The following is a 17676-nucleotide window of genomic DNA, read 5'->3' as shown; positions in this document are numbered from 1 at the left end:
TTAGCACAGGGCTGATCTCCTCACAAAAAAAAAAAAAAAAAAAAATGGGAAAAAAAAGCCTTTGTCAGACAGTGTAAAGAAAATATAGCCTCAAGAAGGCTGCCTTGAGCACAATATTAAGGAGAAAAGGAGAATCCAATGTCTTCTCAAAATCTTAAGAGACATGACCTGCTGAAGTGATTACAAATAATAGAAAGAAACTGCCCTTATCAAGGAAATAAACGATGGGACATAAGAATATGAGAGTAGTCAGAGAAGGCCAAAACGTCACCCTTAGCCCCTACACCACACAACTGCCTAGGATTCTGAGGGGAGAAAGGCCAGGTGAGATGACTAGTTCCCTGGAGACTTGCTTTTTATTTATTTATTTATTTGTTTGTTTATTTATTTATTCATTCATGCATTTATTCATTTATTCATTCATCCATTCTGTGAGGAAGATCAGCCCTGAGCTAACATCCATGCCAATCCTCCTCTTTTTCCTGAGGAAGACTGGCCCTGGGCTAACACCCATGCCCATTTTCCTCTACTTTATATGGGACGCCGCCACAGCATGGCCTGACAAGTGGTGCATCAGTACGAGCCCGAGATCTGAACCAGGGCCGCCAGCAGCGGAGCGCACGCACTTAACCGCTACGCCACAGGGGCAGCCCCAAGACTTGCTTTTATTTTTCATCCCCTTCCTTTGGCTGACCTGGTGACTCTACCACATTTTCCACAGCAATGATGAAGAGAGGCTTGGCTTAGGGGTCAATCAACATTTGTTTCATTCACTCATTTTTGAGGGTACATAAGTTTAAGATGAGGTGGCAGTGGAATGACTGCTAAAAAACCTAATGCCATTTTAAGTTAGGGAAAAAAGAAGAAACAGATGGAGGGGGTGGAATGAGAGAATTAATAGGAAGGTAGTCACATCACTGCAGGAGAGCAGCATTCAATTCTGAGCCCTGTTTTCAGAGGAACATGGAAGAAAATACAGAGCCAGAAGAGAGTATTCAGGGTAGAGACGGGGCCTGAAAAGCAACACCATGAAGAATTCTCTCAGGGCTCTTTGTCCTGGAGAAAAGATTTAGGGGACCTCTGAAGGCCTGTCACAGGGCAGAGAGAGCAGAATGTGTCTGGGGCTCATACTGTTAAGCATGCTTCAAACACCCTCTAACCCAATCTGAATGGTAAGAGAGAACAGGGTGATACGGCAATAGGTGTGAACTGATTTAACAGAGGCAGTTTCTGAGAGCCTCACTTCTGCCTCCTAAGAGTAAAGTGAGCATGGGTGGGAAGGCAGGCAACACAGTAGTTAAGAGTACTGTGGAAGTTATCAAATCAATCACCATCGGCATGAATTAGACCTGGCATTGCCATAGTAATAGTCAAGAAAGGTTGTCTATTTATTTCACTCTGTTCTTAAATCCACAAAGGTTGATCCAGAAGTCTAGATCTAGTTCATTAGGCTAGAATTAGTGCCTTGCTATGGGATACAAACTACAGCCATGATCTCCAGGGAAGATCTCCCAAGACTACAGGGAAATAAGATGGACCAAAGAACCTCTGGATCACCTAGGGTTTGGGAAACCCTTTAGGGAAAGGCCCTTATATAGACCTCAGGGTCTCCATCCCTAAAAGGCATATATCAGAAAAGATTTCCAAGGCCCCTTTAAGCTCTGACTTTCTAGAGATTTCATATATTGTTTTGCGTGGAAGCCTGAAGCCTGACAGGAGACCTGATAAACATCTTGAAAATAATTTTAGGAAAATTAGGGAATGATGACCATGGTTGTTGTGTTCACAGCTGTATCTCCAGAGTTTAACACAGTACCTGGCATACAATTGCTGCTCAATAAATATATGTTTAATAAATACAAAATGACTAGCTCTTTTCATTCTAACAATGAAAAAAGGTACGTTAGAAGCAGAATGTTTAAATTGGTGGTTTTCTTTTTTTCTTTCCCTTTTTTGGCCAGGAAATCCTTTTCTCAAATGAAATAAAACCATTAAAAAAACAAAAGGATGACAGAAAGAAGATATTTGCAACATAGAAAATTGACAAGGGATTAATATCAGGAATATACAAGAAACTCCTATAAACTAGCAAAAAAAATATGAGAAAGTACAGGAGAGTGGACAAAGGATAGGAACAGGGCCTGGAGTGTCCACGTGGTATGGATAGCTAGGGCCTACGGCAGCCAGAAACTCCTGGGTTTGTTACTTTTGGCTGACAAGTTGCCTCATCCCCTTAGCTTAGTATGCTATACAATTACCGTTTTATACAATGTGTTATCATTTTCTATGTATACACCAAGATTTAAAGACAATTGGGAAACATCAGTATAGTCAATACACAGAAAGGAAAACCCAAATGGCTAATAAGTTTGAAAACCCCAGGCTAAAACATATCAAATGGAAATGACTGGAAGCTATAGCATGATAAACTCAATTAGACCTAAGGAACAACTTCTTGACGGTCAAGGGTATGAGACACTAATACAAATGACTGAGGAAAGCTATTCCAGCTTCTCTGGAGGCACTGGAAGACAGAATTTATTTCACAGGTATGGGATGATAGACTATCTTCCTCAAGAGAGGCAGACAAAATAACTTTATAAGACATCTTTAGCTTTGCTTGCCCTGTGCCTCAGTTTCCCTGATTATAATATGAGTTCTAAGGTTATAAGAGGTAATACCACCAACCATTGGTCAAGGTAACCTAGAACTAAGCCAAGGCTCTTTTATTCCACTGTCTGGATTTAGAAAGAAGAATGTCATTTTTTGTAGAAAACTCATTAAAAAAAATCTTTTCTCTTATTGGCCTCACTGAATGATTTTGATAAAAATCACTTTATTGTCTACTTCCTCATTTGTAAAATGAAGGTATAGTAATTTAAATGTTTGTAAAGCGCTTTCTGTTCCTAGGAGTAAAAAAATATGTATATTCTCTAATAGATAGTGACTTTTTTCTATACTGAATGCAGTCTTTCTCATTTCCCCTTCAATAGCACAAGACTGGGAAGTGTTCAGGGATCTCCATTAACCTATAGAAAGAGTAGATTATGCCATGTTAACACATCCATGCCTGATGTTAACACATTCATGCCTGAGTAAGACATGCCTCCATGGGTACCAAGGAGAAAATGGTAGAAAATGCAGAAATAACCTGGATCTCTAACACAGCTTTCTCTAGTGAGAGCATATCTAGATAACACAGAATCAGAAAAAGGAAGATCCAGACAGCACTTAAAGAGCAACTCTTCCAATCAGCTCATTTTAGAGTTCAGGAACAAGGCCCAGGATGGAAAAGATTCGCCTGAGGTTGCTCAGTCAGTCAGTAACCAAGGTGGGACCTGAACCTGAACTCCTAATTTTGAGTCTGGTGTTCTTTCTGATAAACCATATTGCTCCTCACAGCTTTTTGTTTGGAGGTGACACAACCCTGCATTAAAATACTGTCTTCTGGCCCAGCTAGACAGAGCTTTCTCCACTTTTCTTTTGCTCTAGCTAAACCTTTCTTTGACACCTGTGGTTTCAGAGCGGTACAAAGAGATATTTCTCATTTAAACCATTAACTGCAGCACTAAGAATAACTGAGAAATATGGAATGAGCAGATTGCCAACAAAAGCTTTGCTCTGGTTGGCTGGATTGGGCAAGTCCTCAAAGCAGGGACATAGCACTTCCTCATCTGGAAAGATAAATACTTCCATTGTTGTCCTGAGCCTGTGCCCCGTAGGAAGAGGCCAAGATGTTTGGGAGTTGGGAACAGAAGATCCTTCTAAGATTAAAGGACTCCCACTGCGCCAGTGCCTGAGAACACAAGGAAAGTAATTTTGCCTCTTAGAGATTCAATCTATTGATCTAGAAAATAGGAATAACAATAAAAACTTTTGTCCTGTCTGAAAATCAAATGGCATAAGATGTGAATGTACTTTGCTGAAGTAGTACATACATGTGAGAACTTATATTTAATTCTGACTTTCAAACAATATTTATTGAGAATCTACCATGTGCAAGGCACTGTTCTAGGTGTTGGGGATACATCAGTAAATCAACAAGTGAAAACTCCTGCCCCTTATGGAATTTACATTCTAGTAGGGGAGACGGACAATAAATAAAATATAAAAGGAAAATATATAATACGTCAGATATTGATAAGCGCAATAGAGGAAAATAAAGCAGGAAAGGGGGAGAGATAGTGCAAGGTTACAACTTTAAACAGAATGATCAGGGAAGGTCTCAAGTTGAAGGTGATATTTGAGTAAAGACTTAAAGGAGGTGAGGGAGGGAGCCACGTAGACATCTAGGGGAGGAGAGCTCTAGGCAGAGGGAAAAGCCAATGCAAAGGCTCTGAGGGGGGAGCATGCCAGGAATTTTTAAGGAACAGCAATAGGCCAAGTGCAGCTGGAGTAGTGAGAGCACATGGGAAAGGAACAGGAGATGAAATCACAGAGGTAAGGAGGGGTTGATCACACAGGGCTTTGTAAGTAATAATGAGAAATTTGGCTTTTACTCAGGGAGAAATGGTGAGCCATTGGAGGGTTTCAAGCAGAGGAGTGATATGAGCTGACTTAGGTCTTGAGAGTATTCCTCAGCTACCAGGCAAAGAACAGACTGTACTTACTTGTATTACAGATCCTATGACATTGTAAGACAGCTACCATTCTATAGCAATGCTCCTCAAACTTTAATATGTATTGTAAGTCAAATGGGAACCTTGTTAAAATGCAGATTTGGATTCAGTAGGTCTGGAAGGGAGCTAAAGATTCTGCATTTCTAACAAGCTCCCAGGTGATTCAGACTCTGCTGATCTAGGATAGAATATTTTGAGGGTAGGAACTATGTCCAGGCCCTGGCATGGAGCAGAACTCCACTAAATGTTTGTTTAATGAATGACATGACAGTTGTTTGATGCCCAATGCCACATAGCACATTCCAGAGGGTATTTTTTTTTTAAGTATCAGCCATTTGTGTGGAGATGGGGGAAGAGAAAAAGATAAAAGAGAGACATGGATGAATGGGTGAATAGATGAAAGGAGAAGTGAAAGAAATGAAAACCATCTTTATACAAATACTTGCAATATTATGTTTACTTATTTTTCTCAATAAACTTAAGAGGTTGGTATAATGAAGTCGACTGGAAAAATCAGAAAATCGAAGGTCAGAGGAGTTAAGGGACAACTTCAAGGCCACAGGGTTAATTACTGACTAAGTTAGGATGTGAAAGCCAGCACTCCATGTCCCCAGAGCCCTTGTTCTTTCCACTCTACCTTAGTGCCTCTAGGGAACAGGGAGATAACCTTTAACCTTCCTGGGAGGGGTGAGAAAATGAGTTGAGGTGAAGAAAGTTAAGGCCCACAGTCCTTGGCTATGATCTTTCCAGAGTTGCACTGTCCAATGCGGTTGCCATTAGTCACCTGTGGCTATTTAAAATAAATTAAACAAAATTTAAAATTTCCTTTCTCAGTCATGCTAGCGACATCTCAAGTGCTCAATAGCCACAGATGGCTGGCTAGTGGCTATTGCATTGGAGAATACAGATATAGAACATTTTTATTACTGCAGTAAGTTCCATTGGGCAGCACTGCTCTAAAGAAACAAGAACTTTGAAAAATGTTAGAGCTGTACTATTGGCTCCAGAGTGGGCCCTGGCCCCAATCAACAAGGCTAGGGGACAGAAAGTAGGACCTGATTCCTCATCTGGAAGGAAAGGGATAAAAGATTCAAAATAGAGTTTTCCCTGAGTCAAGCAGAACACTATAGTGTGAGAGTGTGTGTGTGTGTGTTTGTGTGCGTGTGCGTGTGTAATCCTTTTAAAAACATTCTTTTCTCCATTTCCCACTGGTTTTCCCCTACTGTTTAGTAAAATGCCCTTTGAAAATGCCAACTTGCCTCTGCTGAGCTCAAGGGAATATGAGGAAAAGGGTTATCATCCTCACTCCTGTCAGAGAGATGGAATGCATGGAGTTAGGGAATGTGGAGCCATAGCTCCTGGGGGCAAAGTGGCATACTGAAGGAGCTGAGACTTGTCCACCCAGCCTTTATCTCCTATAGATACCGCCCCCTAAGCTCTTTTCTGCTCAAAGCCAAAACCAGTATTCTCCAAGTGAGAGAGAAAGACCAGCAGCATCAGTATCACCAGGGATGCTTATTAAAAATAGAGATGCTTGTGCTTTACCCGAGACTGAGAATTCACAACTTTGAGGGGGTGGAAGGGGGCTGGAATCGGCATGTTTAACAAGCTCTCCCAGGGACTCTGGTGCACATTCAAGTTTGTGAACCACTGGCTTGGAGGGAGATGTGTTTTGCTTTAATGAATGAGGTCAGGCCCTTACATTGGATGGAAACAACTGGATCAGAATCCAAGAGGATAGGGGTAGAGATTTAGGAGATAGAGGGAGGCGGAGAGAAACAGACAGAGAGACTGAGAAACACCAAGGGAGCAGTTTCAACCATTGAAAAGAATCTAACAAACCAGTCCAGCTGCTCTTTCCAACATCTTGGGACTATTACAGACAGGGCCCAGGAGATTGTCAGTTCTTCACAGAAGTGCCCTCTACCCCGCCCTGAGCATCCCCACATGCACTATCATAGCTGGGCCTACCTCACAAATGTCCTTGAGGTGCTTGATGTAATGACGCTCGGTGCTCATGATCTCATTGATAACATTGGCCCGCATCTGGTCCCGGTTCTGTAGTGGTCGGCCCAGACAGAGGCAGTCTGAGTTGGGGTCCAGGTGCCCATTCTGCACATCACTGGGCCCTTCCTCCACCCCATCCTCCTGGTTCACCCAGAGCTGTGGAAGCAGGCAGAAGAAGAATAATGGATTAGCTTCCTTCTTTGAGAAGTTTCCAGCCAAGTAGAAAAAGGATAAACTAAATTCCTCAGGTATTCAGAGAGTCTTCAACCAGGGGCCCCTGTAAACTGAATGTCATGTCTGGCTCTAGAGTGACTTGCTGGTCCTAGGCACGAGTCTAACCCTCTCTAGGCCTCTGGTAACCTATCTGTAAAATGGAGGATGGAAAAAGGTAGGACTAAATCATCTCTAAGAGACTTCTTGGCTAAGAAGGTTTCAGAGTAGAGAAGAGTTATGGCAAGCAGAACTCACTTGTGCTGGAGCCTGTCTAGACAGCACAGCTGGATCAAAAAAATAAGGATTAAGCTATATATCTTGGGTGACAGCTGGATTACTGTCAAACATAACACCTACGAGCATGGAGACCAAAGGTGGATAACAGAGTGGGCATCTCAAAAGCAGGGCCTTCAGGGTTGATTTACATAAAAGGATATACAAATAATCATTAAAATTTGACTGTAAAATTCCTTAGATATGCAAAGATCTCTACTTCCACAAAGTTGTAGTAAAGATGGCAGAATGTTCCCACACCACATAGCAACAGCTGTTGATTGAACACTTACTATACACCAGCCACTATGCTAAGAGCTTTCAATGAAATGTATTATTCAGTCTTGCTAGATAGCTGCCTTTATTACCACCATTTCACAGAAGAGGAGACTGAGGCTCAGAAAAGTTAACAAATTTGTCCAAGTCACACAGTTAGGAAGCAGAGGGGCTGGGATAGGAGCCAGACAGTCTGACTCCAGAGCCTGTGCTCTTAACCACTGTGCTAGCACCTTTGTACTTCTGGTTCTAAGGGAGACAGGAAAAGAGTAGTGAAGAGCTTGGGCCAATGCATGCTGAGAATTATCAGAATCATCAGAAATGGGTATGGTTGCTAAAGGTTGAAACTATCCATTACAAACCATGAAGGTACAGTGATGCAGACAATATCTCCTTTGGGGAGGCTGAGTGAGATGTCTCTGGATCTGGGATGACAGAGCTTAAATCAGAGAGATGGCTCATTTCACCCCAGTCCTAGGAAGGAGGAAAACCAGGGGATAGGAAGAAAAAGAAGGGTAGGACCCTAGGAAGAGTGGTAAACTCTGCCAGGAGAATTAGCCAAAGAGCTTGTCAGTTGTCTCAACAGCTTTAATCAACAATCCATTTTTCCCCTCGATAACCCCTAGCTTTTTCCACATTCCTGCCTCAAGAAGCTGAGACCAAGAAACTTAGATGCATTCCTATATTTGCCAGCAGATAAGTCTGTTGGTGGGTAGCCTTAGGGGGACAGAGGCTTAGGGATGGAGCTAGAAAGAACAGTAGTTACTTCCCAACTTTGTGTATTCTCCCATCTCTCTTTGCCTCAGAGAGGGTCGGGAGCATGGTTATGAACTGGTGAACCTAGAGATGTCACCAGCATATATTCTACTTATTTGCCACGGGCCAAAGTAAGTAGGGTTCACTCCATTTTGATGTATTTTGCACACACAGCCAAAAGTGCAAGCCTATCAACCTCTGCAAATGCTCTACTGGAAATCTGTTTCCAGCTTCCGAAGGTCAACTTTGTGTTTTCAATGTGCTAACAGCTGCATTTACTACAATCAATAGGCAATGATGAGGGACAATTATTCAAGGAATAGATCTTTTCTAAAGGGTGATTCTAGGAGGTGACAACAGCATCATGGTGGCGTGAGTTGTTCCCTTTGTCTCTGCTCTCTATGTTACAACTAAGAGACAATCATTAACCAACAGAGGATTCCCTACACAGCACAAAAGGACACCTGATAGATCCATGCAGCCACACATCTGAAGGTGGGTGGACTGGATCCCTAGGAAGAAACGGAACTAGGTGAGCAGATCCTTCCCCCTCCCCAGCAGCAGCGATGCAGGTCATCACACAGCAGCCAGTGCAAATATAAGAGGAGGTGGGGGCAGACCACCCTGTGCATGAACGCTTTTGGAGTAGTAGCCCAGTCTGTGGGAGCACCCACTGTGCTGTGGCAGCCCTGCCCATGGGAACACTCCCCACTGAGTGGCAGCAGCTCAGCCCCCACAAAGGAGCCCCACCAACCAAGCACAATAGCTCAGCCAAACCTCCCATGAGCACATAGCTGGCCCACACGCAAAAGAAAGTACCTCTTCTACCTAGCGCAGCAGCTCAGCTGGTCCCCTGCTGAGCACAGCAGCCCTGCCTGCATGAAAGCAGCCCACTGGCAGAACACAGAAGCCCTGCCTGCACATGTGTGCATGATACGCCAAGTGGCTGTGGCCTGCCCATGCAAACAGAGAGTAGCCCTACTGGCACAACCTTCAGCAGATGGGGTGGGATCATAAAACAGCTCCTGCTCCCCCAGCAGGGGCAGGTAGAATCTGCGACCTGATAGTACCACAAATGCACTGTCAAAGGATCAATTCATCAAACATGAAGAACTACAGTAACACTTCAGAGCAGAAGGAAAATGACAAGTCTCCAAAAACCAATCCTGAAGTCACAGAAATTTACAATCTAAATAACAGAAAATTCAAAATAGTTGTCATAAAGAAACTCAAGAGTTACAAGAAAATTCAGAAAGACAGTTCAATGAGCTCAGGAATAAAATCAATGAGCAGAAATAATACTTCACCAAAGAGACTGAAACTCTAACAAAAACCAAACAGAAATTCAGGATATGAAGAACACAACTAATTGAGATAAAAAATAATCTAGAAACCATAAAAAACAGAGTTGACATTATGGAGGACAGAACTAGTGAATTAGAGGAAATATAGAAATGATTCAGGTGGAGGAGGAGAGAGAACTAAGACTAAAAAAAAAAGAAGAAATTTTTCAAAAAATGTCACAAAATTAGAAAAAGCAACATAAGGATTATAGGTATTCCAGAAGGAGAAGAGAGGGAGAAAGCAACAGAGAGCTTGTTCAAAGAAATAATAGCTAAGAACTTCCCAAACCTGGGCAAGTAACCAGACTTATAACTAAATGAAGCCAATGGAACTCCTAATTACATCAATGCAAAAAGACCTTCACCGAGGCATGTAATACTGAAACTGGCAAAAGTCAATGACAGAGAAAAAGTATTAAGGGCAGCAAGGCAGAAGAAAATAACCTACAAAGGAACTCCTATCAAGCTTACAGCAGATTTCTCAGCAGAAACCCTAGAGGCTAGGAGAGAATGGAATGACATATTCAAAATACTGAAAGATGAAAACTTTCAGCCAAGAATACTCTATTCAGCGAAACTATACTCCAGAAATGATGGAGAAATAAAAGCTTTGCCAGATAAACAAAAGCTGAGGGAGTTCATCACCACTAGGCCTGTCTTACAAGAAACATTGAATGGAGCCCTCTCATCTGAACTAAAAGCAAAGGTTTACAAAGCCTTGAGTAAGGAGACAGATAGAACCAGAAAATTGCAGCTGTATATCAGAATAGGTTAGTAAACATTTAATTGTAACATAAAAGATAAAAGGAAGGAAAGCATCAAAAATAACTATAAACACTTCAATTTAGTCACAAACTCACAACACAAAAAAGAAGAATTTATGACAACAATAACTGAGAAGGGGAAGAGGAAAGGATTGGAACATGCTTAGGCTAATATAGATAAGAGGCTACCAGAAAATGAACTATCTCATATACGAGATCTTTTATACAAACCTCATGGTAACCACTAAACAAAAAATAAGAGCAGAGCCACAAATCATAAATAAAGAGAAAACTGAGAAAACCACCAGATTGAAATAGTAGTCAGAAATACAAGGGAAAAGAAACAATGGGAATATAGAACAACCATAAAACAAGAGATAAAATGGCAGTATTAAGCCGTCATATATCAATAATTACTCTAAATGTAAATGGATTGAATTCTCCAAACACAAAACACAGAGTGGCTGGATAGATGAAAAAATAAGACCCAACAATATGCTGCCTCCAGGAAACACATCTCTCTAAAGACAAAGAGGCTCAGAGTGAAGGGATGGAATACGATACTCCAAGCAAATGGCAAGCAAAAGAAAGCAGGTGTTGCCATAGTTATATCAGATAATGTACATTTCCAGATAAAAAAGACAGTGAGAGACAAAGAAGGGCAGTATATAATGATAAAAGGAACATATCACCAAGAGGACATAACACTTAGGAATATATATGCACCTAACACAGGAGCACCAAAGTATATAAAGCAATTATTAACAGACCTAAAGGGAGAAATTTACAACAACACAATAATAGTAGGGGACATCAACACCCCACTTACATCAATGGATAGATCATCCCGACAGAAAGTCAACAACGAAACAGTGGCCTTAAATGAAATACCAGACCAGATGGACTTAGATATATATAGAACATTCCATCCAAAAACAGCAGAATACACAGTCTTCTCAAGTGCACATGGAACATTCTCAAAGATAGACCATATGCTGGGAAACAAGGCAAGCCTCAATAAATTTAAAAAGCTTGAAATCATATCAAGCATCTTTTCTGACCACAATGCTATGAAAATAGAAATCAACTACAAGAAAAAGGCTGGGAAAGTCAAAAATATGTGGAGACTTAACAACATGCTACTGAACAACCATTGGATCAATGAAGAAATCAAAGGAGACATCAAAAAATACTGGAGACAAATGAAAATGAAAACGCAACATACCAAATCTTATGGGATGGGGCAAAAGCAGTACTAAGAGGCAAATTTATAGCAGTAGACCTACTTCAACAACAAGAAAAATCTCAAATAAGTAATATTAAACTACACCTAACATGACTAGAAAAAAAAGAACAAAGCCTGAAGTCAGCAGATGGAGGGAAATAATAAAAATTAGAGCACAAATAAATAAGACTAAAAAACATAGAAAGAATCAATGAAACTTGTTCTTTGAGAATACAAACAAAATTGACAAACTCTTAGCCAAACTCACTAAGAAAAAAAGAGAGAAGGGTCAAAAAAACAAAATTAAAAATTAAAGAGGAGACATTATAATGGATAACACAGAAATACAGAGGATTATAAGAGAATATTATGGAAAACTATATGTCAACAAATTGGATAAGCTAGAAGAAATGGATACATTCTTAGACTCATATAACCTCCCAAAACTGAATCATGAAATAGAGAGTCTGAATAGACCACTCACATGTAAAGAGATTGAAACAATAATCAAAAACTTCCCAAAAAACAAAAGTCCAGGGCCAGATGGCTTCTCTGGAGAATTCTACCAAACACTCAAAGAAGATTTAATACATATCCTTCTCAAATTATTCCAAAAAATTGAAGAAGATGGAATGCTTCCTTACTCATTCTATGAGGCCTACTTACCCTGATACCAAAAACAGACAAGAACAACACAAAGAAGGAAAATTACAGGCCGATATCGCTGATGAACATAGATGCAAAAATCCTCAACAAAATGCTGGCAAACTGAATACAACAATGTGTTTAATACAATCATACACCATGATCAAGTGGGATTTATACTAGGGATGCAGTGATGGTTCAACATCCACAAATCAATCAATGTGATACACCATATTAACAAAATGAGGAATATAAACCACATGATCATCTCAATAGATGCAGAGAAAGCATTTGACAAGATCTGGCATCCATTTATGATAAAAACTCTCAATAAAATGGCTATAGAAGGAACAAATCTCAACGTAATAAAGGCCATACATGACAAATCCACAGCCAATATCATACTTAATGGTGAAAAACTGAAAGTCATCCCTCTGAAATAGGAACAAGACAAGGGAGTCCACTCTCTACCACTCCTATTCAACATAGTACTGGAGGTTTTGGCCAGAACAATTAGGCAAGAAAAAGAAATAAAACTTGTCCAAATTGGAAAGGGAGAAGTAAAAGTCTGGCTGTTTGCAGATGACATGTTTCTATATATAGACGACCCTAAAGAATCCATCAGAAAACTATCAGAAATAATCAACAACTACAGCTAAGTTGTAAGGTAAAAAATCAACTTACAAAAATCAGTTGTATTTCTATACACTAATAATGAACTAGCAGAAATAGAAGTCAAGAAGGCAATCCCATTTACAACCGCAACAACAAAAAATAAAATATCTAGAAACAAATTTAACCAAGGAGGTGAAAGACCTATATACTTAAAACTATAAGACATTATTGAAAGAAATTAAAGAAAACAAAGAAACGGAAAGATATTCCATGCTCATGGATTGGAAGAATAAACATAGCTAAAATGTCCCTACTACCTAAAGCAATCTACAGATTCAACGCAATCCCAATGAGAATCCCAATAACATTCTTCATGGAAATAGAACAAAGAATCCTAAAATTTATGTGGAAGAACAAAAGACCTCGAATAGCCAAAGCTATCCTGAGAAAAAAGAATAAGCTGGAGGCATCACAATCTCTGACTTCAAAATATACTACGAAGCTATAGTAATCAAAACTGCATGGTACTGGCATAAAAACAGACACACAGATCACTGGAACAGAACTGAAAGCCCAGAAATAAAACCACACATCTATGGACAGCTAATCTTTGACAAAGGAGCCAAGAATATACAATGGAGAAAGGGAAGTCTCTTTAATAAATGGTGTTGGGAAAACCAGACAGCCACATGCAAAAGATGATAGCATGAAAGTAAGTATATCATTATCTTACACACAGAAATTAACTCAAAATGGATTAAAGGGGCCAGCTCAGTGGCGTAGTGGTTAAGTTCGTATGCTCTGCATCAGCAGCCTGGGGTTCACTGGTTTAGATCCTGGGTGCAGACCTATGCACCGCTCATCAAGCCATGCTGCGGCCATGTACCAAATAGAGCAACTAGAAGGATGTACAACTATGACATATAAGTATCTACTTGGGCTTTGGGGAGAAAAAAAAAAGGAAAAAAGGAGATTGGCAACAGATATTAGCTCAGGGCCAATCTTCCTCAGGAAAAAACAATGGATTTAAGACTTGAATTAATACCTGAAACCATAAAATTCCTAGAGGAAAATACTGGCAGTATACTTTTTGACATGGGTCTTAGCAGCATATTTTCGAATACCATGTCTACTCAGGCAAGGGAAATAAAAGAAAAAATAAACAAATGGGACTACGTCACACTAAAAAGCTTCTGCAAGGCAAAGGAAATCATGAACAAAATGAAAAGACAACACATCAACTGGGAGAAAATATTTGCAAATCATATATTCGATAAGGGGTTAATTTCCAAAATATACAAAGAACTCATACAACTCAACAACAAAAAAATGAACAACCCGATCAAAAAATGGGCAGAGGATATGAACAGACACTTTTCCAAAGAAGAGACACAGATGGCCTACCAGCATATAAAAAGATGTTCAACATTACTAATTATTAGGGAAATGCAAATCAAAACTACAATGAGATAACACCTCACACACATCAGAAAGGCTATAATCAATGAGACAAGAAATAACAAGTGTTGGAGAGGATGTGGAGAAAAGGGAACTCTCATGCACTGCTGGTGGGAATGTAAACTGGTGTGGCCGCTATGGAAAACAGTATGGAGATTTCTCAAAAAAGTAAAAATAGAAATATTATATGATTCAGCTATCCCACTACTGGGTATTTATCCAAAGAATATGAAGTCCAGAACTCAAAGAGACTTATGCACCCCTATGTTGACTGCAGCATTATTCACAACAGCCAAGATGTGAAGCAACCCAAGTGTCCATCAACAGATGAATGAAAAAAGAAGTGGTATATATATATATATATACACACACACACACACACACACAAAGGAATACTACTCAGCCATAAAAAAGGCAAAATAGTCCCATTTGCAACAACATGGATGGACCTTGAGGATATTATGTTAAGCAAAATAAGCCAGACAGAGAAAGACAAACACCATATGATTTCATGCATATGTTTAAGATAAAGAAACACATGGATAAAGAAAACAGATTAGTGGTTACCAGAGGGGAAGGGAGTGGTAGGATGGGTCAAAGGGATAAAGGGGCACATATACATGGTGATGGATAAAAACTAGACTATTGGTAGTGAGCATGATGTAGTCTACACCGAAACTGATATATAATAATGTACAGCTGAAATTAAACAATGTTATAAACCAATGTGACCTCAATAAAAGAAATTAAAAAAAAATTTCTATTCATATATGACAAAAGAAAATCTGAAAAAAAAAAACCTCTAGGAAGAAAAAAAAAGGTGATTGTAAGGCATTGAAGCAAACACATCATATACATGATGCTATCTATTTGTAAAAATAAAAACCTCATCCTTTAATAATCCATTAGCTTTTCTAGCTTCTCACAAAACAAGATAAGCCCTGCTATGTAAAGTGTACCATAGACAGTTAGGCCTTTAAGAGGTAAGAATCATTTCTTTTCTTCTCAGGAGTTTAAGACAAGTCAAGTCAAAATGTTGGCTTTTGGATGGCTGGAATGAGATGACTCTTTGGAACAGTTCCAATGGGAAGGAGCACAGCACATTGGCAGGGCTGTGAGAGGAGGAAAAGCCAGGGCAAGATAGAACCAGATTTCAGTTGAAGTCATACTCCAAATAACAATGAGAGGGCAGGAAGGCAACTGCAATCAGGTAGATGCAGATTCCTTACACAGAATTTGGTGGAGGAGCCCCTTCTGGCTGGAACTAAAGGCTGTGGTGGCAGAACCTTTCATAAGGGGCTTTTGAGAAGACAACACCTTATCTACTATGCTGCAACAACTCAGAAGCCCACTACTTGGTATAAGAAAGATGCTGCCTTAATCCAAAACAATGGCTGGTAAATTCATTTATTCATTAAATCTATGTTAAGTGCTTACTACTGGAGACACAGCAGCAATAAAACAGACAAAAAGTTCTGCCCTTTGTGGAGCTGACATTTGAAGGAAGATGTTTCTTAGCTTGGAAAAAGGTATCATGTAAGGCCCAGTTATTATGTTCCCCCAGACCCAGGGTCCCACAAAAGAACCCCTGGACCCAAGGCTATGACATTCTGGTCTAACTTCTAAGTCCTTTACTCTCGAGAGCTTCCCTGTTCTATGCAGATTAAGGCCCTTGTCCACTTGTATAACAAAGTGCATTGACACAGGTCAGCCCATTACCTCATCATCTTCCCTGGGTATAATGTCAGCCCAGAGTACCATATCAATGCCCTGCCCAGCAACCTGTGCAGGCTAAATGTACACCTGTTCACAAGTGTTTTTCATTGATACTGCAATAAACACACATGCGCTCCTGGGTGACAAGTAAGAAGACAGACAGTGTCCAGAGTCTGGCAAGTTGGAAGGCTTTCCTACAAGCCCTCTCAGAGTACCTGAAGACTGTTTTCTTCAGCCTTCATTGAACTCGAAGCAAAGCTGGGTTAATGCAATTCAATTTAACAAATATCTGTTTGGGACCTATTCTGTACCTAACCACTAACTATGAGAGAGACAGGGATGAGCAAGACAACTGACTCCTCCCTCCTCCCTCAGTTCCAGGGAGTGCTTTCCAAATCAGAGATCTCTGGTCCTCATCTCTTCCTTTTCCATTCTCACTGTCACGGTCCCAACTCTCTGGGTAATTTTCCTGGGCGATCTTCCAGCTCCAATCCCTCCTACACATCACTATCAGACCAATTTCCTCGACTATGACTTTGATTGGCTACTCTCACACCCCAAAATCCTCAATAGCTCCCTATTACCAAGTCCAAATCTCTCACTCCAGAATTCAAACATTACCATAATCTGGCTTCAATCTGCATTTCCATCCTTATCTCCCACTATGCCCTTCAGGAATACTGAGCTCCACTCCAACTACTTTATGTCCACAAATATTCCCAACTATGGTCTTTAATCCCATGCTTGAAAATGGAAATAATATAGTCTGGAGACTTTCAAACACTTCAGCAACAATGAAGCAACATCTCAACTTCCTGATGAAGAAACTGAGGCCCATAGAGGAGAAATGACTGCCAGGGAATTAGCAACATACTCAAATCCCCATTTTGATATGCTTTTTTATTTTGTATGCTTCTTCCATTTTTTTCTTTCTGTTTTTTAAATTACACCATTGATACAGGAATACATTTGTTTTGTGAAAAGTTAAAATTAAAAAAAGAAGACAAATTATTAAAATTAGGAATAAAAGAGGAACTATTACTACTAATCTAACAGAAATAAAAAGAATTAAAGGGAATACTATAAACAATTGTATGCCAACAAATTAGATAATCTGATGAAGTGGACAAATTCGTAGATAGACACAAACTACAGAAATGACTCAAGAAGAAATAGAAAATCTGAATAGACCTATGACAAGTAAAGAGATTGGATTAGTAACCAAAAACTTCCCACATGGCAAAAAAGCCAGGACCAGAAAGCTTCACTAGTGAATTCTACCAGACATTTAAAGAAGAATTAAGATCAATCTTTCACAAACTCTTCCAAAAAATAGAAATGCTGAAATTATCAGCAAGATATTTGCAAACCAAATCCAGTAACATATAAAACAGATCCACCTTACCAAATGGGATTAGTCTCAGGAATACAAGGCTAGTTCAACATATGAAAATCAGTCAATGTAACATACCAAATAAATGGAATAAAGGTTCAAAAAAACCACAAGATCATCTCAATAGACACAGAAAAAGCATTTGACAAAACCCAACACCCTTTCATGATAAAAAAAAAATACTCAACAAATTAGGAATTGAAAGGAACTTTCTCAAACTGATGATGGAAATTTATGAAAAACCCATAGTTAATATCATCCTTAATGGTGAAAGACTAAATGCTTTCATCCTATGCTCAAGAACAAACGTCACTTCCATGCAACATTTGTACTGAAGGTTCTGGCCAGAGCACTTGGGGAAAAAAAGAAAGAA

At 39.8% G+C, this 17676-nt stretch overlaps 1 protein-coding gene across 10 annotated transcripts in view; it reads right to left on the bottom strand.

The window, feature by feature from the left end:
- Positions 1-17676, bottom strand: part of ARHGEF9 (Cdc42 guanine nucleotide exchange factor 9) — a 247901-nt gene that overhangs the window by 68867 nt on the left and 161358 nt on the right. For all 10 annotated transcript variants that reach the window (XM_087426403.1, XM_014794896.2, XM_014794899.2 and 7 more), the window contains one exon: positions 6591-6782. In XM_087426403.1, the coding sequence (XP_087282529.1) occupies positions 6591-6782 (192 nt within the window). The remainder of the gene's footprint in view (positions 1-6590; positions 6783-17676) is intronic.

The sequence above is a fragment of the Ceratotherium simum genome, chromosome X (genome assembly GCF_057802395.1).
Source record: "Ceratotherium simum simum isolate JZ-2026a chromosome X, ASM5780239v1, whole genome shotgun sequence".
NCBI lineage: Eukaryota > Metazoa > Chordata > Mammalia > Perissodactyla > Rhinocerotidae > Ceratotherium > Ceratotherium simum.
Note: the sequence above shows the minus strand (reverse complement) of the source record. Positions and strands in the feature narration are given on the sequence as shown.